The sequence below is a fragment of the Dendropsophus ebraccatus genome, chromosome 13 (assembly GCF_027789765.1).
Source record: "Dendropsophus ebraccatus isolate aDenEbr1 chromosome 13, aDenEbr1.pat, whole genome shotgun sequence".
Lineage (NCBI taxonomy): Eukaryota > Metazoa > Chordata > Amphibia > Anura > Hylidae > Dendropsophus > Dendropsophus ebraccatus.
In genome coordinates, this window is record NC_091466.1 from 14249213 (window position 1) to 14275519 (window position 26307).

At 41.9% G+C, this 26307-nt stretch overlaps 1 protein-coding gene across 1 annotated transcript in view; it reads left to right on the top strand.

The window, feature by feature from the left end:
- Window positions 1–26307, top strand: part of CASQ1 (calsequestrin 1) — a 49142-nt gene that overhangs the window by 17001 nt on the left and 5834 nt on the right. The window contains exons 3-8 of the mRNA XM_069951041.1: window positions 7084–7184; window positions 10584–10695; window positions 17293–17366; window positions 18795–18925; window positions 24454–24499; window positions 26216–26270. Coding sequence (XP_069807142.1) covers window positions 7084–7184; window positions 10584–10695; window positions 17293–17366; window positions 18795–18925; window positions 24454–24499; window positions 26216–26270 — 519 coding nt within the window. The remainder of the gene's footprint in view (window positions 1–7083; window positions 7185–10583; window positions 10696–17292; window positions 17367–18794; window positions 18926–24453; window positions 24500–26215; window positions 26271–26307) is intronic.

The window sequence follows — 26307 nt, forward strand, 5'->3', positions numbered from 1 at the left end:
GTATATTGCATTATCCTCCATGGTCTCGTTTTGGGACGGTCCTGCAAATTGGTAAAACGTGGGTGCATGGAAGGTGGCAATTCCTCCAGTTGCCACAAATTGTCGCCCGGTGTCATTTCAATGGGCATAGATAGAAGACAGATATATGTGTCTGTATGGGTGAATTCATTGCTGCCCTGTAATCCATGAAACGCGTTGGCATCTCCAGCCGTGGTCATTTCTCTGCGGCAGTGGGAGGCTAAGTGGTGGTAATTGTAGGAGCGGCAGCCACTCATCTGCCATTACACGTAGAGTATTCCTGGAGACGGACCTCCATTGAGGTTTCCGAGAATACCTGGAGCCCTACAATTTACGGACTCTCTTAATGTACCGGCTTTCTGCCAGAAAACCTTTACCTGCTGTTTGATATAGAAATGCATCAGGTTTATAGAATCTCTTAAAGGGGAACGTGCCACAAAAGGATGGCACCTGGAAGACGCTAGATCAAAGCCTAGGCACTAAGTGGGATGGCGTTACATCACCCCTGTGATACTAATATCAGGAGCGGATGGGGATTATGAAATGTGCCCTGCGTGGATACTATGTGCTCATATTGGGCATTCTTGACACTACTGCTACATGTCAGACATTGTTGGCATAAGGCGCTGGATTTTGTTGGCACATGTGGGGCATTGTTGAATGAAGAGTATGTGATGGTGGATGATGGATAGTACTTACATAAAACACTACTACCACAGTCCAGTGATTCTTATGTGAAACACTACTGGCATGTTCTGGCAGTTCTTGTGTGGTCCACTACTGGCACAGTCAGGCACTTCTTATATAGGACACATTGGCACAGTTAGATACTTCTTTTTTGGGCACCACTTGGAACATATATTGGGTACTGTTTATGTAATGTGATGGACACTGCTGGTATGCTAGGTACTATTTGTGTAGGACACAGTTGGCACATGTTTGGTAGTCTTGATACTATTAGAGCCCATGGCAATATGCTAGGTACTATTTATGTAGGATACTGTGTATACACTGTGATTAGCACAGTTGGTATGTTAGGTACTACTGTTGGCACATGTTGTGTACTATATATGTAGGACTCTGTTGGCACATTTGGGGTACTGTTGATATAATGTGATGGGCACTGTTGACATGCCAAGGTACTATGTACGAAGCTGTGGGCAAATGTTGGGTACTGTATATAGACTCTAATGGACACTGCTGCTATGCTAAGTACTATATACGTGAGTCATTGCTGCCACAGGTTGGGTACTGTTGTATTACTATGATAGGCACTGCTGATATGTTAAGTACTATTCGTGGAGGCCACTGTGTTATGTTATGTACTGCTCATATGTTAGGTACTATTAATGGAGGCCATATGTTATGTACTGGTCGTATGTTAGGTACTATTCATGGAGGCCACTGCGTTATGTACTGCTCGTATGTTAGGTACTATTCATGGAGGCCACTGTGTTATGTACTGGTCGTATGTTAGGTACTATTCATGGAGGCCATATGTTACGTATTGCTTGTATGTTAGTTACTATTCATGGAGGCCAATGTGTTATGTACTGGTCGTATGTTAGGTACTATTCATGGAGGCCACTGTGTTATGTTACGTATTGCTTGTATGTTAGTTACTATTCATGGAGGCCAATGTGTTATGTACTGGTCGTATGTTAGGTACTATTCATGGAGGCCATATGTTATGTACTGCTCGTATGTTAGGTACTATTCATGGAGGCCACTGTGTTATGTTACGAATTGCTTGTATGTTAGTTACTATTCATGGAGGCCACTGTGTTATGTTACGTATTGCTTGTATGTTAGTTACTATTCATGGAGGCCATATGTTATGTACTGCTTGTATGTTAGGTACTATTCATGGAGGCCACTGTGTTATGTACTGCTTGTATGTTAGGTACTATTCATGGAGGCCAATGTGTTATGTACTGGTCGTATGTTAGGTACTATTCATGGAGGCCATATGTTATGTACTGGTCGTATGTTAGGTACTATTCATGGAGGCCATATGTTATGTACTACTTGTATGTTAGTTACTATTCATGGAGGCCACTGTGTTATGTTACGAATTGCTTGTATGTTAGTTACTATTCATGGAGGCCACTGTGTTATGTTACGTATTGCTTGTATGTTAGTTACTATTCATGGAGGCCACTGTGTTATGTTACGTATTGCTTGTATGTTAGTTACTATTCATGGAGGCCACTGTGTTATGTTACGTATTGCTTGTATGTTAGTTACTATTCATGGAGGCCACTGTGTTATGTTACGTATTGCTTGTATGTTAGTTACTATTCATGGAGGCCACTGTGTAATGTTACGTATTGCTTGTATGTTAGGTACTATTCATGGAGGCCATATGTTATGTACTGCTTGTATGTTAGGTACTATTCATGGAGGCCAATGTGTTATGTACTGGTCGTATGTTAGGTACTATTCATGGAGGCCACTGTGATATGTTACGAATTGCTTGTATGTTAGTTACTATTCATGGAGGCCACTGTGTTATGTTACGTATTGCTTGTATGTTAGTTACTATTCATGGAGGCCACTGTGTTATCTTAGGTACTGCAGGTTTGTTAGGTACTATTTGTGGAGGCCACTGTGTTATATTACATACTATACGTATTTTAGGTACTTTTCATGGAGGCCACTGTGTGTTAGGTACTGCTAGTTAGTAAGGTACTATTTGTGGAGGCTACAGAGAGTACTGTTGATATATTGTGCTGGACGCTACAAGCAGTCCTTGGATGCTGTAGAATATAGTGGCTTATCTTAGGCACTACTATTGGTAGGTACTAAGCACTCTTAGTACCTTGTCGCTCTCATAATACATTCAGCATTGTGGTTACAGAAATAGCCCTGTAGCCAGGCCGCTCCCATGTGCCCATGCAGCCTGTGCACAGTCCTCTAGCTTTGACTCTCAGCGCTCGATGAGCTCGGCCTGAATTACTGCTTATTAACATAATTAAGAGGCAGAGGAGATAACACTACATCATGTTCCAGGATGCTAGCGGCGTGTGGACGGCTCGCCTGGGTCATTATCACAAGTGTGCGGCACACTCATGGGAACCACTGTCAGCCATGAACCTACACGCACTTGATTTGTCACTGTCTGCTGCAGAACCTGACATTGCTATGAATACCGGCCTCATTATATGGCCCACAACAAGAAATATGGCTGAGCTCGCGGGGTTAAGTAGCACATTACATTCTTGTGTTTGTCATAGGTGCTGCCCGGCAATGACTGATCGAATGGTAACCAGCAGCTCACGGTATAAGATGCTGGTAACAGTCTCTTAAAGGAAGACTATATGTCTGCTGCAGGGCCTAAATGGGGGGTGTATGACAAGGAATATCACTAAAGAGTAAAGCACTGGGTCATGCTCCTCTCCCCTGTAGTACACATAAGGGAGTGTACTAATCCGGCCACAAAACATTCTAGGTGTAAATTGCGTCGCTCTGGCAGCAGCTTACCTCTAAAAGCAAGAGGATCCAACATCATCTGTTGTGGAGAATCGGGAAGCTGCCATATAATTTAGACAGTCAAACCAACCAACAAAGTTAGGGGGTTTGGGCAACTTTAACCTAAGTTATGGGACTCTTCGAGGTACCTATACACCTTCAATAATGGCTGAACCATTGTTTGGCCAACAGTTATCTCTTCGGAGGGGTGGGGTAAGCTGCCGCTAGACAGCTCTGCCAGCAAAAAAGGTTCTGGCAGTGAAATTCCATAACGTCGACTCTATCTCCACCAACATCATCTGGTGGTGAAGATATAGGAGACCTCCATATACATTATACCGATGGTCAAACCTGCCACCAGTGGCGAGGTAAGGCCTACATTAGTTTAAAGTGTATGGGGACCTTTTGTTGTATCCACACCACCATCCATCTGTCAGATCCAACAAAAAGACTATAAAAGACAACATGCCGGAACCCGACAGACCCCATAAAATATCAGCGGGTCATTGGGCACAGTTGGAGTCCATCATTCGACAGGTCTGGAAATTTTTTAGGTTTTCTAGGTTCCTTCTAGATCAGAGCAACAGTTGATGAAACAGTAGGTACTGCGGCACCTGCTAAATGCCCTTCAACCTATGCCCTCTTTCCCTTACATACCAATTTTTTCCTATATCTTAGTAGTCTGGGCTCCATGATAGTGTCAGGTAACTTCTCAGTGGTTGACTGCTTTTCACTTTTTATTTTATACTTTCAATACAAACAATCAGAATAGCTGAAGCCTTCCCTAACTCCACAAAAAGACAAGACTTGCTTGTTAAACGTGATTATCGGAAAGCCTCTCATTGTGCACCCAGATGGGCGAATTTAATAAAACCTCGCTGTGAGAGTCATTTTAGTTTTGCGCACGCACCTGGTTTGACAGCTAAAATAATTATTTCCCGAGTTGGTTTGTAATTAGAGACGAGGGGTGAATGACACTCCGATAAACAGTGCGGGGGAGGTGCGCAGCTCCTACTACTATCAATATGATTACAAGACGGAGAACACTTCATATCCTTTTTAGAAAAGCATGAGCCGTGAAATCTAATGAAAACCAGTGGTGTACATATGGTTGGGGTGTGGGAGGACCAATAGTGGGACCTAGAGATGAGCACAACTCTAGCATGCTCGGGTGTGTCTGAACCTGAACGTTCGGCATTTGGTTACTGATGGCTGAAGAAGTTATATGCAGGCCTAGGGAGTCCTGGAAAACATGGATGCAGTCATAGGTGTTCGGCTAATGTCCAGGACTTCCTAGGGCTGCATCCAACTTCTTCAGTCACTTGTAATCAAATGCCGAATGCAGACCCAAGCATGCTAGAGTTACCCTCATCTCTAGTGGGACCTATCCCAAATTATCTCATAATGGTGGCATGAAGCTCAAGCAGGTCAACTCTTCTCCCAAGGTAGGGGAATGGGGAAAACCTGGCTCCATAGCATACAGATATTTACGGTCTTCCTTATAATGCCCTTAAAGGGGTTACCCAAAGTTCCATGGGATATCTGTTAACTAGGTGATTGGTGGCAGTCCGACCTGTAGTAACACCACTGAACTCACAGGGAAGGGGGGAAGGGCGTGAGTGTACCTCCCACAATGTAATTTTATTTTTTATTTCTATTAAAAAATTCTGAAATTTTACATTTTTTTCCAATATACCCGATTAACCTGTTCAGCAGTAGAAAACAGCAGTTGAATGGGTCCTCCCCGGGTCCACATCGCAAGTACATGTTGCTGTGCTGAATCCATAGACATTATGCTACATTAAGATTAAGCATAGCTTCACTCTGTCTCCCTGCTTTCCTGGATGCCATACCTGGTGCCAGAGATAGAGCAACGGGTATGGCACCCAGGAAAGCTATTTATTGCTAGAAAGGACTGGAAGCAGCTGTGCGCATAGTATCGGCACAGCTCTGCTCTTCCCTCCTGCTGCCCGTGCTCAGCAGTACAGGCAGCAGTTTGCCCTGACAGGGAGGGCTAACACTTACCGCTTCCCTACAGATGACAGCCAACCTCCTGATCCTGATGAATAATGACATGATGTAATTTGTAATAATTGTTTTTAATGAAGAGACCCTTATAACAAGTAGGGATTGTCCAGAGCCGAGACAGTATAATAAGGCAGATGTTTGACAGCTGCCACCTCACTAATATCCCTCCAGAAGGTTACTCATCTCCCTCATAAACACCTTTGCTTGGCTTCCCGCCCGTATTGATTCCTATATTAATTCCGGCAGCTTGCGGAGAGTTTTTATTTATCCAAATATAAATCACCCATCTGATCAAATATTTTACTCTATAACAAATCTCTGCGGAGCCGCAGGCAGATGTCTCAGACACACGGCCCAGCTGGCTTCAGTAGCTTACAGTGCTGTCAATTTCTGCTTAGAAAGACACTAATAAGCCTTATAGAAAGCTCTTGTTCCATGAGCTTACAATCTAAAGAAAGGACACGTATTACTCCCATACAGACCTTTGTGTCTCCATGGTAACAGACTACAGAGAACACTGTGTAGTCTCATCCTGTAGTCAGATGTTATTCTGGTCCCTTTACCCCCTTTTTTTTTTTTTTTTTTTAATCTGCAGAAAGGAGTAGGAAGACTGCAGGATCAGACTACATAAAGTCTTTTTGTAGTCTGCTACCTTGGAGACACATAGTACTTTATAGAAGCTGTAAACACAAAATAGTAGGGGGATTTGTAATCTAGACAATCATTTTTTATCTTTAAAGGTGGCCATTTACCTTCAATAAATGACAACTGAGCCATCATCTGGCCATCAGTTATCTCTTCTGTCCTCCCCTTACACAGGACCATTTGACACAGCCAATCCTATGTGCTCTATGGGTAGGGTTAACCCACAGCCAGAGAGTTCTGACGGCTTATCTCTTCCAGAACAAAGGGGGTTGGGCAGTGATTTTTCTATCACACCTAACTCCTATCTCTATGGGGTCAGGAGAGACCCATAACATTATACCGACACCTTAACCCGCCAAGAGCAACAAAAGTATAAAGTATATGGGGACCTTTAGATGCTTTGGAGCAATACAAAGAAAGCATACAAAAGTATACACACCCCTGTGTGGCAAGACTGACTGAAAAGTGGACAACCCAGTAGAACTTTCATATAAATAGAGGGAGAATACGGAAAGTATGGTAGCTGAAAGCTCACAAATTTTTTTTGGGGGGGGGGAAAAAAGTTTTGAATTGATTTCGCAAAACATAATTATGAGAATTTTTGTAAAAATAGAAGAAAGCGTAATTCAAGCGTAAATTGACAAAACGTGAAGGATGAAATATGCAACATATCAATTTAGGCTTAAGAGCATGGTAATATTGCTAATAAATAACGACATTAACAGGAAAATCTGTGTTGATGAGGAAATGTGTGAAAAACTGGTAAAAAAAAAAAAGAAAAAAAAAAACTGTCACATTTTTAAAGCAGATGATAAATAAGAAAAAATTTTTAATTAAGAAAAATCTGTTCACAGGATTTACAAGTTTTGTTTGTCTTTGAGTATAACTTGTACTTTTCTCTTTTTTTTTTTTGTCCTCCAGGACTGGATGAAGAAGACAGCATCTATGTGTTTAAGGATGACGAGATTATTGAGTATGACGGAGAGTTTTCAGCAGATACTCTGGTGGAGTTCCTACTCGATGTAAGTCCCATAAGAGTCACTAAGAAGTAGGAGGATACTTGTTTTACATGGTATATCGGTTACATCATATTATGGCTCCATAAAAATTCCAAGGTGCGCCTCCGCAGGAGGGAGGTAGTATTGCACATTTCCCAATATAATAGTGTGAAATGCAGGGACATGTCCGGTCTGCCCTTGACAGCCAGTCTACTTTCTGGTTAGCAAAGGAGAGTCATAATTAGTGTATAGCAGACCTGTCAAATTGTTCCGTTTTGGCAATGTTCTCTAAACCTGAACACTCTGGAGAAAGAGAGGATGGATAAAGGGAAAAGAGAGAAAATTATGTCTCATGAAGAAAACCAAATAGAAGCTGGAAGAATATAAAAGTAGGTTAAGAGGACAAAAGAGGACAAACAGAGAAAAGAACAGGAAGTGACGAATGAAGAAAGAAGAGGAGGTGGTGAGGGAAGCGAGTAGACTACAGGGAGGAGAAAAAGGGGAGATAAAGTAGGAGATGGAAGTAGGGAAGCAGAAGGAGGACACAGGATAAGGGCAAAGAAATGGTGGAAGAGATACAGCGAAGGATGGAAGATAGAAAAAAAGTAATAGGACAGAAGGTACTGAGAGAGGACCAGGCAGATAACGGTAGAGATGAAAGAGGTGATGGAAGTTGGGAAGGAAGGAGAAAAAGGAGGGCGTAATGTAACAAGAAGAAGGATGTAGGATCATGAAAGGTAACGAGAGGAAGGACATAAGAGGATAACTAGAGACTAAGGAGAGGGGAACAGAAGATGGAAGGTTAGGAAGCAAAAGATGGACAGAAGTTACTGAGAGAGGACCAGACAGATAACGGTAGAGATGAGAGAGGAGATGGAAGTTGGGAAGGAAGGAGCAAAAGGAGGGCGTAATGTAACAAAAAGAAGGATGTAGGATCATGTAAGGTAACGAGAGGAAGGACATAAGAGGATAACTAGAGACTAAGGAAAGGGGAACAGAAGATGGAAGGTTAGGAAGCAAAAGATGGACAGAAGTTACTGAGAGAGGACCAGACAGATAACGGTAGAGATGAGAGAGGAGATGGAAGTTGGGAAGGAAGGAGAAAAAGGAGGGCGTAATGTAACAGGAAGGAGGATGTAGGATCATGTAAGGTAACGAGAGGAAGGACATAGGAGGACAACTAGAGACTAAGGAGAGGGGAACAGAAGATGGAAGGTTAGGAAGCAAAAGATGGACAGAAGTTACTGAGAGAGGACCAGACAATAGCAGAGATGAGAGAGGAGATGGAAGTTGGGAATGAAGGAGAAAAAGGAGGGCATAATTTAACAGGAAGGAGGATGTACGATCATGTAAGGTAACGAGAGGAAGGACATAGGAGGACAACTAGAGACTAAGGAGAGGGGAAGAGAAGATGGAAGGTAAGGAAGCAAAAGGTGGACAGAAGGTAAAAAAGAGACTGAACGGACGGAAAGTAAAAGAGATAATGTGAAAGATTGAAGTTAGGATGTACGAAAGAATAAGGCGGACATAAGGTATTATGGAAGCAGAAAGGGAATAGAAGATAACAGGAGGAGATCAGTGGAAAAGTGATAAAATAGATAAAAATTAGGAAGTAAGAAAGTCGAAAGAAGCAAAAGAAAAAAAGGACAATAAAGAAATGAAACAATAAGGAAATGGGGAATAAAGTCAAATGGTAGAATGAAAAAATAAAGACTGAAGGAGATGGAAAGAGTAAAGTAAGAAGAGAGAATGAAGAGTGAGATAGAGATGAGGACATGACGGTATTAAAGGAAAGGACCACCTAGAAAATCGTATGTTGAGGATGAGATAAAGGGTAGGAGGTGTCAGAAGACAAGGGGACAAAAGTGCTCAGGAGAGGAGAAAAAAAGAGGCAACAGATGGGATGTAAATGACAGGGTGAGCACTATGGGAGAAGTGAGTCCTGGAAGTGAAAGGAGAGATGATGAGGAGAGACAAGGTGAGTCACAAGGTGCAGAGAGTGATGACTACAATGAAGAATAAGGCAACGTAATGAGGAAGATGAGACAAGAGCAACAGGAGGCTAAGAGAGAAGCTTGACATTAGCAGGAGAGGTAAAATACATACAACCCCAGCCTGGTAGTCAGGAGACAGATGACAGAGGGAGGGCAGAAGCCTCAGCGGGGGAAGAAGGCCTAGGCTGAAGATGGAAGGGGCTTCATCTGCAGGTAGAGGACTTTGGATTCTACGTTTAAGCTAAATTACCGGCATGGTGTCAGCGTTAATACCTCTTCTTCGTAATTACCATGCCTCCTGCCACTCGTTATTGGCAGCGTTATTTAAAGAGGACACACTCTGCTTGGCACAGACAGTAAATCCTGGCGGTGTTTACAGAATTAAGTCCCGGCTGACCCCAATTACTGCTCCAGAATCCATCAAAATCTGAATGATTGATTGCACAACACAACCGGAGAAAGCAGCCGAAATCCCCTCCTTCCCACAGAGACACATGTGATATAACACAGTGTGACCCCGCCAGGTTATTTATTCTGAATCTCTACAATTACCCATCTTATGGAAGGTCCTTAAGGCCACACAGTCACTGTCCATCACAATAAATCATAGTTTCCACATTCTAGATTTTGTGAGTTTAAAACTATCGGAAGTACTTTCGAAAAGTTCCATTTACTTCTATCTATAAGTTACATCCCAGAGAATGCTGGTGGGACCAATATGGGATTGTTGAAGCTTGTTGTCCACTTACTTGTCCCCTCGTACACAAAAACCCCTCACACTCTTGAGCTGGCACAGTGATGGGAGGGGGTGGATTGCACTGAAGATAGGTGATAGGTTTCCTCAGGGGACTTCCGGTGTATGTGTCCTTGCTTGGGGTACCCTTGATGGCCGTGCGCAATAATAAAAGGTGTAAACTGAAAACAACTATGGTTCACTCTACTGGTAGTCAGAAAAAAATCATCCAGCATAGAGGCACAGTTCCTATACATATACATACTCTAGTCCTAATTCTCAAGACTTATGGTTGCTTGTTATACTTGGCTTGACGGTTTATCAAGTAGTCAATGGAGCATAAAACAACTCTAGGGTACGAAAACACATCCAGTTCTCTAAGCAGTACTGCAATTCCCAACAGCGGAGTGTAGAGCTAAAGAATCATGATTTGGAAGTTTAGCTGCACTAGGCCTGGCCAAAACCATTTGGTTCCAAGTATGTAGCTATAAGGTCCTTGCTCAACTTCTCCCCAAAGTCTGGAACTCTTCATCCATCTCTTTTGCACTCAAACTAGGATGAGGTTAGGATAGTATTCTGAACAGGATGTGGACGGGTCTAATACATTAAGATTTTAACAATGTCTCATCATGGACACAATAAGGTGTTTGGTGATTGATAAGAAGCCTTATCTATATTGGATATTTTCCACTGCAGGTGCTGGAGGACCCAGTGGAATTCATTGATGGAAGTCATGAACTTGCCGCCTTTGAGAACATTGAAGATGAACCTAAGCTGATTGGATATTTCAAGAATGAGGACTCTGAACGTAAGTAGAATTGTATTTATTTGTTCATCCCCTTCATTGGTGGCAATTGTTAACATTAGTGGTTGTCACTCAACAAAGGGGCGGTCACTCAACTTTCAACAGACCCCAAATGGCTAAAAATCTTGGACTGTCTGGAGGCAATGTGGCTATAGCACATCTGATCGAATCTATCGAGGTCTGGAAGGTCCTGCATTATACCACATTCTGATACTTCTCTATATTTACTGATAGTTCTTCTGTCTTTTGACTACAATCATTCGCTATGTAATGGGGGTAGAAATCAGTGAGTGTAAAATGCTGACAGAGCTTTCAGGCCACGCTGTTAGAGGAATTTTCTATCCATGAAGCCTTGTGAAGAGGGGATGAATCCAGATTATATGATGATGCTCAGCAGATCCCCAGCACAATGGGTGTTCAGAGAGTCGGCCAGAGAGTCCGAGTGACTGAAGAGCTGTCTACTGAATAGTCTTCACATACTATGTATCCTCATGTACCATCTATATGTTCCATGTACTATCTGTATGTCCTCATGTACAATCTATATGCTCCATGTACTATCTATATGTCCTCATGTACAATCTATATGCTCCATGTACTATCTATATACCCCCATGTACGATCTATATGTTCCATGTACTATGTATATGTCCTTATGTATAATCTATATGTTCCATGTACTATATATATATGTCCTCATGTATAATCTATATGTTCCATGTACTATATATATGTCCTCATGTATAATCTATACGTTCCATGTACTATCTATATGTCCTCATGTATAATCTATATGTTCCATGTACTATCTATATGCCCCCATGTACAATCTATATGTTCCATGTACTATGTATATGTCCTTATGTATAATCTATATGTTTCATGTACTATATATACTGTATGTCCTCATGTATAATCTATATGTTCCATGTACTATATATATGTCCTCATGTATAATCTATATGTTCCATGTACTATATATATGTCCTCATGTACAATCTATATGTTCCATGTACTATATATATGTCCTCATGTACAATCTATATGTTCCATGTACTATGTATATGTCCTCATGTACACTCTATATGTTCCATGTACTATATATATGTCTTCATGTATAATCTATATGTTCCATGTACTATGTATATGTCCTCATGTACACTCTATATGTTCCATGTACTATCTATATGTCCTCATGTACAATCTATGTTCCATGTACTATATACAGTATATGTCCTCGTGTACAATCGATATGTTCCATGTACTATGTATACGTCCTCGTGTACAATCTATGTTCCATGTATTATGTATATGTCCTCAAGTACAATCTATGTTCCATGTACTATATATATGTCCTCGTGTACAATCTATATGTTCCATGTACTATGTATACGTCCTCATGTACAATCTATGTTCCATGTACTATGTCTACGTCCTCATGTGCAATCTATGTTCCATGTACTATGTATATGTCCTCATGTACACTCTATATGTTCCATGTACTATATATATATGTCTTCATGTATAATCTATATGTTCCATGTACTATGTCCTCATATACACTCTATATGTTCCATGTACTATCTATATGTCCTCATGTACAATCTATGTTCCATGTACTATATACAGTATATGTCCTCGTGTACAATCGATATGTTCCATGTACTATGTATACATCCTCATGTACAATCTATGTTCCATGTATTATGTATATGTCCTCAAGTACAATCTATGTTCCATGTACTATATATATGTCCTCGTGTACAATCTATATGTTCCATGTACTATCTATATGTCCTCATGTACAATCTGTACATCTTCATGTACACTGTATATGTCCTTATGTGCTATCTAAATGTTCTCATGTATTCTCACACTGTGTATATGGTGTATATGTGCTATCCATACATCCTCATGTACTATCTGTAGGTTCTTGTGTACTATCTATATGCGCCCTTGCGCATAATCTATACACAATTGTACTATCTTATGACATGTATATGTCCTCATGTACTCTCTCATACTATGTATTTGTCCTCATGTACTCTCGCATAATATGTATATGTCCTCATGCACATTTACATATCCTCATGTACTCTCTATATATTCTATATACAATCTTTGGTCCGAATCTACCATCTATACATCCTTTTGTACTATCTAAATGTCATGCACTCTCTTATACCATCTATATGTCCTCAAGTACTACCTCCACGTCCTCATCTACTATCTATACATCTTCATGTTCTCACACCATGTATATGGAAGGCACCTGACTGGATATGGAGGGTGCATACTGACTGCACATGCACTCTCCTCTATTTCCTCCTAAAACCTGATCGTCAGCAGCTGCCAGGAAAGGGTTAACAGTTCCTGTGAGGCTGTAACTCCTCCCCACACCCCTCTCAGACACAGCTCCTGTATGTTTCCTATGAGCTCTGTGGCCAATAGGCCGGATTCCCTCCTTGCTCTAACCCCTCCCTCTGCCTTTAGGAACCTGAACTTCCTCTTCCTGCCCTCAGTCTCCACAGGACTGACCTGCAGCAGTTAAATCGGTGTCTGTGTCTTTATTCCTGGCAGCTATGCTTATTAATTATGGTTTTTGGTTGCTTTGGGTCTATGTGCAGTCTGTCCTCCATGTCTACCTCCATGTCTTATTGAGTTGCCAGTACCAGTTTCTGGGACCCCCACTTTGCTTAGAATGAAAAATCCCTTCTCTGGTGGGAGTATTAGAGTATTAGTGTTTGAAGCCTTAGTAATAGTAAGGCCATAAAGTATGATATGGTATATATTATTACTTGGTGACCATCCACCCACTGTCGTATACAAAGCCTTCAGTCACCATCCTTGGTAGAGCGCTGTTGTATGGTGTGACATCTCAGGGCCATGCTGTTAGCTGTCCCATATGAGACTCTGGATTGTGGATAAGCATGAATACATCCACCATTGAGTACACTTAGGGGTTAATTGCTGAAATGAAAGGCCCATTTAATGGGGGTATTAAGAGATTTAGTGAGTCAGCAGCTTGCCCGCTACCACACCATTCACCAGCTTCAGTGCACAAAACCTGCTTCCGCAGCACCCCCAGCCCGGTGTCACAGCCAGCCCCCTCCTCCCACCTCACTTGTTTACTTGGACCATTGATAGAACTTTCCTTTCGGCTTCTGTGTGAAAAGATCTGGTTAGATTCCAATGAACAGAACCCAGAAGTCATGACAGGAAATCCTTCATTACCCAGGCCCAAACCCAAGGACTCCATCATATGTACATCCATTACCCAGTGTATGTACGTAGGTACCCCAAGTGTCATTATCCTGTACCCCAAGTGTCATTGTCCTGTACCCTGTGTCATTATCCTGTACCCCAGGTGTCATTATCCTGTACCCCAAGTGTCATTATCATTATCCTGTACCCCAAGTGTCAGTGTCCTTATCCTGTACCCCAAGTGTCATTATCATTATCCTGTACCCCAAGTGTCAGTGTCCTTATCCTGTACCCCAAATGTCAGTGTCATTATCCTGTACCCCAAGTGTCACTATCCTGTACCCCAAGTGTCACTATCCTGTACCCCAAGTGTCATTATCCTGTACCCCAAGTGTCACTATCCTGTACCCCAAGTGTCATTATCCTGTACCACAAGTGTCATTATCCTGTACCCCGTGTCATTATCCTGTACCCCAAGTGTCACTATCCTGTACCCCAAGTGTCATTGTCCTGTACCCCGTGTCATTATCCTGTACCCCAAGTGTGATTGTCCTGTACCCCAAGTGACATTATCCTGTACCCCAAGTGTCATTACCCTGTACCCCAAGTGTCAGTGTCATTATCCTGTACCCCAAGTGTCATTATCCTGTACCCCAAGTGTCACTATCCTGTACCCCAAGTGTCAGTGTCATTATGCTGTACCCCAAGTGTCATTATGCTGTACCCCAAGTGTCACTATCCTGTACCCCAAGTGTCACTATCCTGTACCCCAAGTGTCAGTGTCATTATGCTGTACCCCAAGTGTCATTATGCTGTACCCCAAGTGTCAGTGTGTCATTGTTCCTCTTGGTTCACCCATTTTGTACTGCAGACAGCCTGAGGCCTCTTCCCTGTATCAGTCCTGGACTCTGTGTATTAGGAGATGACTATCCTTCTGTACATGTTACTATCATTCGGGTGGCAGCTTGTTGGTTCTGGCTGAGTGGCATGGTGTCTATGTGCCAGTAACACATGTCCTGTATAGCTTTCCAACCAAGCATGGTGCCACCAATGGAGACATGGGATTGTGCTGGAACTACACCAGAGACTTATGGAAGAGACTGTGATGATGCTTCCCCTGAAAGGTCATCATCTGGCTTATCTTACAAAGGGTTAATAAATCTAGTGTCATTGTCCCGTGTCTATGGCCAGGCCTGTCCACATATAATGATTTATATCTCCCTACCATTGGGCTGTATATTAAGTTTCACGGTACATTAACCCTTGTATATTTGCATATTCTTACCTTACTGCCCACACAGACCTGACAGAGTAAGCGCACTTCCTGAGTAATGGGCAAGCAACAGCGTGACGTCTACCTGGCGCAATAACAATTACAATGTGTGATCAACCATTCATCATCAGATAACCCACCAATGTACCTAGATATATCATATGTTTCTGGTGCCATCAAACAACGCCATCTTCACATGTAATGGAGGTTATGTACCGAGACCAATGGTGGGTAGATGTAGGTAACACAGTTTAGGTGGAGCACCCCTTTAAAGGGAAACTCCAGTGATTATTTTCTTCTTTCAAATCAACTTTTTTCAGAAAGTTATATAGATTTGTAATTTACTTCTATTTAAAAATCTCCAGTCTTCCAGTATTTAACGGCTGCTGTATGTCCCTGGAGGAAGTGGTGTATTCTCTCCAGTCTGACACAGTGATCTTTGCTGCCACCTCTGTCTATGAGCTGTAGCAAAACCTTCTACTCTGGACAGTTCCTGACATGGACAGAGGTGGCAGCAGAGAGCACTGTGTCAGACTGGAAAAGAATTCACCACTTCCTGCAGGACGTACTGCAGCTGATAAGCACTGGAAGATTTTTGAATAGAAGTAAATTACAAATCTATGTAACTTTCTTACACTAGTTGATTTGAAAGAAGAAAAAAAAATAGCCAGAATTCCCCTTTAAATAAGGACATATGTTGGCCCACTTCACTTTTTAGCCTTTCCTATGACACATGATAATATGTGGTAGGGTAGTGTACCATATATCCACCATATATCCCCCAATTTGGGACCTTGGAGGCCATTGCACTCCTAAAACCCTTTAAGAGATGTCTTCATTTATGGTGACCATATCAATACAAAAAACACAGATTGGACATAATAATAGTCCCAGCCCAGCAGCTTCTGTCTCTTATCGAAGACAAGATTGACCGTATTTTATTCCGACCTAGTCATTCAGCCCGATGTTCCCTTATCGGAGTATTCGGCATAATGTTTAATGTTCCAACATGTGTAATGCGGTGATAAGGGAGAGGCTGAGGCGGCCCGCACCGCTCTCCATAATACAAGAGGCTAATGTAATGCTGCTAAATAAAACTCAAATAAAAATGGATGGCTGCTCCCTTTGAGACATGACGGCCATAGTATTACAATGTGCAGATGGATGAGGAAGGGAGACACGCTTAATCTTCAGAATTCACTCATGGGAAACGTCCTTGAAAGTGTCACATTTTTCCATACGTAGGTTCATCTGAAGAACCCAGTTTATCATTGACAATTAGTTAACATTTCCATCTCTTTGTAGTGGGGCCTATGGAAGGAGGGCATCATCCCCCGATGCCTTAGGGCCTGTTCACACATGTGGAATCCCCGAGTGCGGACTCTGTGCTAAATCCTGCCTGCTATGTGTTTGAATGGGAGGGCTGGCGCGTCTCCGCTCTCCGTGACACACCACTCAAAGAATTGGCATGTCTTCCATAGTGCGTCTTCCATACATGTCTTCTATAGTCTCTTAGTAGAGATGATCGAACAGCGCTGATGTTTAGGTTCGTACGAACTCGAACCATCCGTATTTGACTCCCGCAGTCTTCCCGTTCGGTGGGGAAGGTGGAGACAGCCCGAGTCCCGCCTGGAAAACAGCAATACAACCTATGGCCCAGACTGTATTGATGTTTTCAAGGTGGGACTCAGGCTGTCTCCACCTTCCCCACGGAACGGGAAGACTGCGGTAGTCAAATACCGATGGTTCAAGTTCGTACGAACCTGAACATCAGCGCTGTTCGATCATCTCTACCCCTTAGGAGGAGCTGAGCTTCAGTTCTTCATGAGCACTACAATGGTGCCAGACCAAGGGGTCATGTTGGCTTCTTCTCTTGGCATGAACCAACCAGAGGAGGCTGATAAAGAGATCAATCTCAAATGGAGAACATGTCTCGTACATTTTTGACCAGATATGACCATGAATGTGAATGACTCCAAGTTATTTTGGTGCCAACCACATCCACATCTGGGAAAGATTTGTCTGGTTTAACGTAAGGTTCATCCTGCCATTCTATCATTAATTTATCAATGGGATTGTTGTGACTTCCATACTCAATGTCATGTATGTTCCTTCTTTGATAGATTACAAGGCCTATGAGGATGCAGCTGAAGAATTCCACCCCTACATCCCATTCTTTGCTACTTTTGACAGCAAGGTAAGAGGCTAATACCAGTCTGAAGACTTACCAATGCTCAAGGCGGTTTTCACATACAGTATATGAGATTGACTTTAGAAGTAAGATAAGGCAAGGTAGTCTTGGATATTTGGTGAAACACCGTGGCCTATAGCACCAGCCTTCGCACCATTTTTTCCATCCACCAGATTGAAAGGATACAAAATCGAATGTTGTTAGGGTATCCCAGATCCTGGACCACCACACATGTTGCCCCATGGCTAGTCTCAGTGACCCATCAGAAGATAAGGAGAGGTTAATACCACCTGCTAGCCACACACACACACACCGTATTTGTTGCGTCACCTAAATGTCAGAATAAAACTGGAGAAAAGACACAAGCGTGCGGCCAGACCGAGTAATTAGTATTTTGATACAATTCCCTACATTGCAATTAAAAGCCATGACTGCCACTTTGGCTGTCAGAGAAATTCTGTGTATTTGAGATAAGGCTAGTTAGTCACCGACTTGTCAGAAAAGGAGGCAGCATTGGGTGGTATCGGTGGGTTATTAGTCATGCTTTACCATAGCTTTCACATCTTTAAAGAGGAAGAACAAATAATCAGTGAGTGATCTGGGGGGGGGGGGGGGGGCAGTCTGTCTCCTGAGGATCCCAATGATGAGTAAATGGAGGGGGTCTACTGAGATCCATTCTATGTCATACTCAACTCAGTTTTGGTCATGTGTAGATATGTCTTTGCTTGTTCACATTTGAAATAGACCTAACCAAAGGAAAGGATAGGAAACCCTCATCACACGAGGATAGGCCATGGAAAACCCCTCTAAGACTTGACTTTGGGTATAACCTGAATAGCTCCTCATGGAAGATTGCTTCCAGTCGATGCTATATTATAAACGCTAACCTACACAAAGCTTAGATTCAGAAGGGGTTAACGCCATAGGCTGTATCCATGTTTTCCTGGCAGCCCAAGGCGGTATCCAACTTCTCCATACATCAATAGTCAAATGCTGAGCATCTGGGTTTGGAGAACGTTGCCGAATCCAAACAGTTCAGTAAGTCCCCTCAACACTAATCAAGAACATAATACTGAGCGCCCACGCATAGGGAGTGTAGTCCATCCAACATTGGTGACCTATCCAAGGTCTGATTGGTAGAGGTCGAATAATGGGGTTAACATGCTTGCTGGAGTCAACCAAGCTCAGGAAATCCTCTCAAGAATACTATCTCATAGAAAACTCCCTCAAACTTCCCTAATTTTTGTAGACCACAACCTGATGGAAGATGCTGGATGGGATGGTGAGAGAAGGTACCTTGATTATTGGATTGGGCAGGTTCTAAGGATATGTAGGAACTTTTATTGTAGAGGAATATTTTAAGCAAAGATGGTCAAGACTGAATTGCTGGTCCAGATATGGTTAATAGGTTCACACATTTGTTCCTCAATCCAGGTTGCCAAGAAGTTGACCCTGAAGCTCAATGAGATTGACTACTATGAGCCTTTCCATGATGAGCCAGTGACCATCCCCAACAAGCCCAACAGTGAAAAGGAGATTGTAGACTTCCTGCACCACCACAAGAGGTAAGTCAGGTCCTAACCTAGTACTCTGAAGGTGGACTGAGGACCAATGCTCTTTACCGTCACCAGATCCAACCATAGATTATAGAAGTCCTCAAGATGAAGAATCCACCTCTGCTGAGCCACTGTCCTACCTAAGATCAGTTGGTTGGATTTGGGACATGGCATCTGTACACATGCCAGGTCTAGTTACAACTATCTAATATCTATCCACAGCTGGTGGGATCAAGTGAGATCCAAGAAAGAGTCACCATAGTTTTAGAGATAAAGAGATCTTGGCTGTAAATCCCTTGAATCTTAGCGCTTCAGATATGGAACAACATTGAAGACATTATAGTATCATCTGTCCATCTCCGACAAGGGGCGAGAGGCAGTTGTGCTCTCTGGGGAAGTTACCATGGTACCTGGCAAAATAATTAAGCTGCCATAGAAACATGCTTTAAATTGAGGTTGATTTAACCCAACAATTTCCCTACAGCTACAAGAGATTTATAGCAAAACCTGAACTTACCTACTTGTGCATATTGATAGTCTTCTTCATAGTATTATAGTTATATTCTTGTATATAGGAGGCAGTATTATAGTAGTTATATTCCTGTATATAGGAGCAGTATTATAGTAGTTATATTCTTGTATATAGGAGGCAGTATTATAGTAGTTATAGTCTTGTATATAGGAGCAGTATTATAGGAGTTATATTCCTGTATATAGGAGCAGTATTATAGTAGTTATATTCCTGTATATAGGAGCAGTATTATAGTAGTTATATTCCTGTATAAAGGAGCAGTATTATAGTAGTTATATTCCTGTATAAAGGAGCAGTATTATAGTAGTTATATTCTTGTATATAGGGAGCAGTATTATAGTAGTTATATTCTTGTATATAGAGAGCAGTATTATAGTAGTTATATTCTTGTATATAGGAGCAGTATTATAGTAGTTATATTCTTGTATATAGGGAGCAGTATTATAGTAGTTATATTCTTGTATATAGGAGCAGTATTATAGTAGTTATATTCCTGTATATAGGGGCAGTATTATAGTAGTTATATTCTTGTATATAGGAGCAGTATTATAGTAGTTATATTCTTGTATATAGGAGCAGTATTATAGTAGTTATATTCTTGTATATAGGGGGCAGTATTATAGTAGTTATATTCTTGTATATAGGAGCAGTATTACAGTAGTTATATTCTTGTATATAGGAGCAGTATTATAGTAGTTATATTCCTGTATATAGGGGCAGTATTATAGTAGTTATATTCTTGTATATAGGGAGCAGTATTATAGTAGTTATATTCCTGTATATAGGGAGCAGTATTATAGTAGTTATATTCTTGTATATAGGAGCAGTATTATAGTAGTAATATTCTTGTATATAGGAGCAGTATTATAGTAGTTATATTCCTGTATATAGGACCAGTATTATAGTAGTTATATTCTAGTATATAGGAGCAGTATTATAGTAGTTATATTCTTGTATATAGGAGCAGTACTATAGTAGTTATATTCTTGTATATAGGGAGCAGTATTATAGTAGTTATATTCTTGTATATAGGAGCAGTATTATAGTAGTTACATTCCTGTATATAGGGGCAGTATTATAGTAGTTATATTCTTGTATATAGGAGCAGTATTATAGTAGTTATATTCTTGTATATAGGGGGCAGTATTATAGTAGTTATATTCTTGTATATAGAGAGCAGTATTATAGTAGTTATATTCTTGTATATAGGAGCAGTATTATAGTAGTTATATTCCTGTATATAGGAGCAGTATTATAGTAGTTATATACTTGTATATATGAGCAGTATTATAGTAGTTATATTCTTGTATATAGCAGCAGTATTAAAGTAGTAATATTCTTTTATGTAGGGGCAGTATTATAGTAGTTATTTGTTTTTATTAATTATAAGTTAGTATTATTTTTTATTAGTTAGTATTATTTTGGTGAAGATATTCTAGATAGTTTGATAGGGCTATGGAGTAACAAGACTTGAAAAAGCCTTTCCTTTCTTTCCTGCATATAACACTGGACTCATTCCGGTATCATTAATGGTAATATCATGGCGTTTTCTCTCTGTACACGTTTGTTTTTGAGAGTCTTTTTGATGTGCTTTCAGAGCTGGGAAAGTAGGTTGAGAGTGAAATAGTTGTTAATGCTCCTATTATTTTGGGTCACAGACCTGCATCATTATATCATGGAGTCTACAGCAAGACAATCTCATATCACACAGCGCCTGGCTTTTCAGCAGTGAAATAAGTGGCCTCATGTCTGTTTTACTCCCTTTCAGTCACAATAGTGTGTGTTCTGGGGGATCGTTGCCCTGTTATTTTGTCATTAGTTCACAGTTTGCCTTGTTGTTTATGTACGGTTGTGAGCTTTTATGTGGATCTCTTAAAGGGGACTTGATGAAATTTTCCACTATTGTGTAAACAGAATGGGGTTAGGGCCCTATTTCGAGGGTGTCATTTTGCTGTGCCCTGTAGATCTACACCTAATGTGTGGCCAAACCGTTGTATCTAAGCCTTTCATATATGATGCTATACCTAATCGTATCACGTGTCTGCTGAGCTGTTGTATCTAAGCCTAACCTGTATGACACCACTCTGATAGTATATCCATACCTATCGCGTATGATACTGCTCAGTCTGTGTATCCAAGCCTATCACTGTCTGCGGTACCAGTGTATCTAATCTAATGAGGCACAAAACTGCTCAGCTAATTTATCCGAACTTATTATGTGGGATACTTACTGCTCAGCCAATGTATCTAAGCCTGAGTATGATATCAACTGCTGCGCCAGTGTACCCAATCCTATTTTAATACTGTCTGCTGAGCCAGTGTATCTCAGCCTCCCATATGAGATACTGCCTGCTGAACTGATATATGTATCTGAGCCTTCGGATACACCAGTAGCTCTACATTTGCTGTTGTGACTGATGTTCTCTACATAGCCATATCGGGGGGCGCGGAGCCTCTTTGTAGCAGGTGTCTCTGTGCTTCACAATCTCAGGAGGGTTAACCATAGATGAGAGACTCCTCGCAGCGCGCTATTTCTCGGTACGGCTGATGAAAGCGCCTCTCCATAGACACACTTTAAATATTGGCAGTTCAGAGACCCCGGTTGCCATGACAGCGAGGCCCTTAAACCGCGCACAAAGCAAATACCTTATTATTGTTGTTTCTTATGTATCATATCATTAATACTAAATCAGCGCCCTCCACAAATCCTGAGGCCGCCGAGTGCGGGGAGGGAGACGCCGCGCTCACTTACTTCTTTTTTCAAAAAGTATTCATGAAGAAAACAATACGAAATGGAATAAATATACATATGTTTTGCCTCGAAATGAGATGGATACACCTATAGCGGTAGTCATGTACCCCCATGTAACAATGTCCATGGTGTCCTAATAACAGTATAATAGTCCCATAACAACACCCAATATAGAGGGCTCCCCCCCCCCCCCACAACAGTACCCAAGGTGCCCCAATAACAATATAGAGGCCACCCATAACAATACCCAAGGTGCCCCAATAACAATATAAAAATCTAATAACAATACCCAAGGTGCCCCAATAACAATATAGAGGCCACCCATAACAGTACCCAAGGTGCCCCAATAACAATATAGAGCCCCCCCCCCCACAATACTCAAGGTGCCCCAATAACAATATAGGGGCCACCCATAACAATACCCAAGTTGCCCCAATAACAATATAGAGCCCCCCCCACAACAATACCCATGGTGCCCTAATAACAATATAATAATCCCATAACAATACCCAAGGTGCCCCAATAACAATATACAACACCCCCCACAACAATACCCAACGTGCCCCAATAATAATATAATAATCCCATAACAATACCCATGGTGCCCCAATAACAATATACAACACCCCCCACAACAATACCCAACGTGCGCCAATAACAATATCATAATCCCATAACAATACTCAAGATGCCCCAATAACAATATAGAGCCCCCCCACAACAATACCCAAGATGCCCCAATAACAATATAGAGCCCCCCACAACAATACCCATGGTGCCCCAATAACAATATAGAGGGCCCCCCCACAACAATACCCATGGTGCCCCAATAACAATATAGAGCCCCCTCCCCCAACAATACCCATGGTGCCCAAATAACAATATAGAGGCCCCCCCACAACAATACCCATGGTGCCCCAATAACAATATAATAATCCCATAACAATACCCATGGTGCCCCAATAACAATATAATAATCCCATAACAATACCCAAGATGTCCCAATAACAATATAGAGGCCCCCCACAACAATACCCATGGTGCCCCAAAAACAATATAGAGGGCCCCCCACAACAACACCCATGGTGCCCCAAAAACAATATAGAGGGCCCCCCACAACAATACCCATGGTGCCCCAAAAACAATATAGAGGGTCCCCCACAACCCCACAACAATACCCATGGTGCCCCAATAACAATATAATAATCCCATAATACCCATGGTGCCCCAATAACAATATAATAATCCCATAACAATACCCAAGATGTCCCAATAACAATATAGAGGCCCCCCACAACAATACCTATGGTGCCCCAAAAACAATATAGAGGGCCCCCCACAACAATACCCATTGTGCCCCAATAACAATATAGAGCCCCCAAACAATACCCATGGTGCCCCAATAACAATATAGAGCCCCCCCAACAATACCTATGGTGGCCCAATAACGATATAGAGCCCCCCACAACAATACCCATGGTGCCCTAATAACAATATAATAATCCCATAACAATACCCATGGTGCCCCAACAACAATATAGAGGCCCTCCACAACAATACCCATGGTGCCCCAATAACAATATAGAGCCCCCACCAACAATACCTATGGTGCCCCAATAACAATATAGAGCCCCCCCACAACAATACCCATGGTGCCCCAATAACAATATAATGATCCCATAACAATACCCATGGTGACCCAATAACAATATAGAGCCCCCACCAACAATACTTATGGTGCCCCAATAACAATATAGAGCCCCCCCCCCCCACAACAATACCCATGGTGCCCCAATAACAATATAATGATCCCATAACAATACCCAAGGTGCCCCAATAACAATATAATGATCCCATAACAATACCCATGGTGACCCAATAACAATATACAACACCCCCACCCCCACCCCACAACCATACCCAAGGTGCCCCAATAACAATATAGCAGCCCCCCATACCCAGGACATTCATTTTCTGTGTCTGTCCCTTAAAAACCGGGACTGTTGGCAGCTATGCCTTTAGGTTACATTCACAAGTCCGTAGTGCGGTCTGCAATTCCTACAGACTACAGATGTGTGAATAAGGCCTTAGCTCAGACAAACCTGGAACGAACACAGTTTCAGGCTACAACACGAGAACACATTATAAAATACATATACAACAAAGCACTAAACCGACAACATCCAACCCACAGGGCCTGCAGTTCCATAGGATACTATTCACATGTATGGTTTTGCATTTTATGTCTTTCAGACCAACACTGAGAAAACTCCAGCCTGATAGCATGTATGAGACTTGGGTAAGGAAATAAGAGCGATCAATACTTACATCATTTCCTGACTAGCCCTATGATAACACTTATTATTCCATGTGTGTATTATTCCATGTAGACTTTATGTGGCGCTAAATCAGCATCAGTGTTTACACCCTGACTGGTGTATAGAATGAGAGTTTTGCATGTACTTGTGTGGACATTGATGTGGATGGTGGTGATGTGGATGTACACAAAGGCCGTCTATGTACATAATTATATTACATTGTGTGTTCTGCGACTTAATTAAAAGTTTCCCCCCATTGACTTTGCATGAAATCTATCAATACATTGAATCCCAGCTGATCTCCCTCATTAAACCTTCATGCCCTTATTAATGTGCACTATGTTGCGGTATATACAGCACTCACATAGCCATGACTCACTGAGGCAGCGGAAGGTGTAATCTATGGCAGGAATCGCAGCTCTGTACGCCACGATGTGTCATTACAGAGATTAATATAGGGGCTACAAAGCAGAACTAATGAAAGTAATAAGTAACAGATGTAACACCAGGCGACGAGATATATATATATAAGAAGCCAGTGGAATTTGTCATTGCCTGTAAGTAAGGCTGGCCATAGACAAAGCGTACCCATAGCCAACAGTTATCAGTGCTAATTCCCATGTCACTTCTATAGAGCAGGCGCTACCTGGCACCATGTATCTCCATTGGGTATAAATAGATTGGACAAGAAAAATTCATGTTGCAGTCGATTATCTACTAGGCCCCTGTTATGGGTCCAGCAGGCCCTATGAACACAATGTGATTACAGAGAGTTGAACCTGGGAGAGCCCCATATATTAATAGCACACACCAGACCTGTAACCGATATTAAATGGGTTATCCAGTATTAGAAAAACATGGCCACTTTCTTCCAGACATAGCACCACTATTGACTCCAGTTTCGGCAGAAGGAACTAACCTCTTCCCATGCCCACGGTGAGTGGTGGGACCGGCATTGGGATCCCCCCCAGGCTCCAGGAACTCCGGAACTAACACGTCATGACCCAGCTGATGGCTACTCCAGTCACTGTTTGTCCCCTGCCAGAAAGCATTTTCCCCCGAGTTGTGATGCTGTGACGGCTCAGGGGAAAATGCCTGTCCTGGCTAATGGACGGGCCACTCAGCCAATCAGTGACTGGAGTGGCATCCTGACCCAGTCACTGACTGGCTGAGTGGCCAGTCCATCAGCCAGGTTGTGACGTGTCAGCGTTTTTTTTTTGGATGCTTTCCACTCCCGGCAACCAGGTATGAATTACATATCACCTGTTGGCCAAAAATAGTGTGAGTTACAGAAAACCCATGAGAGTTGACATGTCTGCTGTTAGAAGATCCTGTTCCAAGTTATAAAGACTATTCACATTTCACAATGTAAATCCCCCTCTTATTATCCCCGTGAGATTGGAGGTGACAGTCATCTGGTTTCCACAAAATGACTCCAGTCGTAGGCTTTGAGTAGGTTCGCTTATCAAACGTCTTCACCTCCTTGGCTCCTAAAAGTGGTAGTTTTTCTCAGGCTTCTATGACTCACCTGGACATCCTGGTTAATAGGAGCCACATTCACATATAGAGCCCCACAAAGGAGTTCCCTGAGGACGGACACTCTCTTTTTTGACTCAATGAGGTCTTTTTTTGTTTGCAACTCGTATAAATGAGAAGATTTCCTGTATCAATTAGTCCTGCTCTTTTACTTCTTCTAGGAAGATGACTTGAATGGAATCCACATTGTAGCTTTTGCAGAAGAGGATGATCCCGGTAAGTATTTTAAGTTTGTAAACTAAAATGTTCTTCT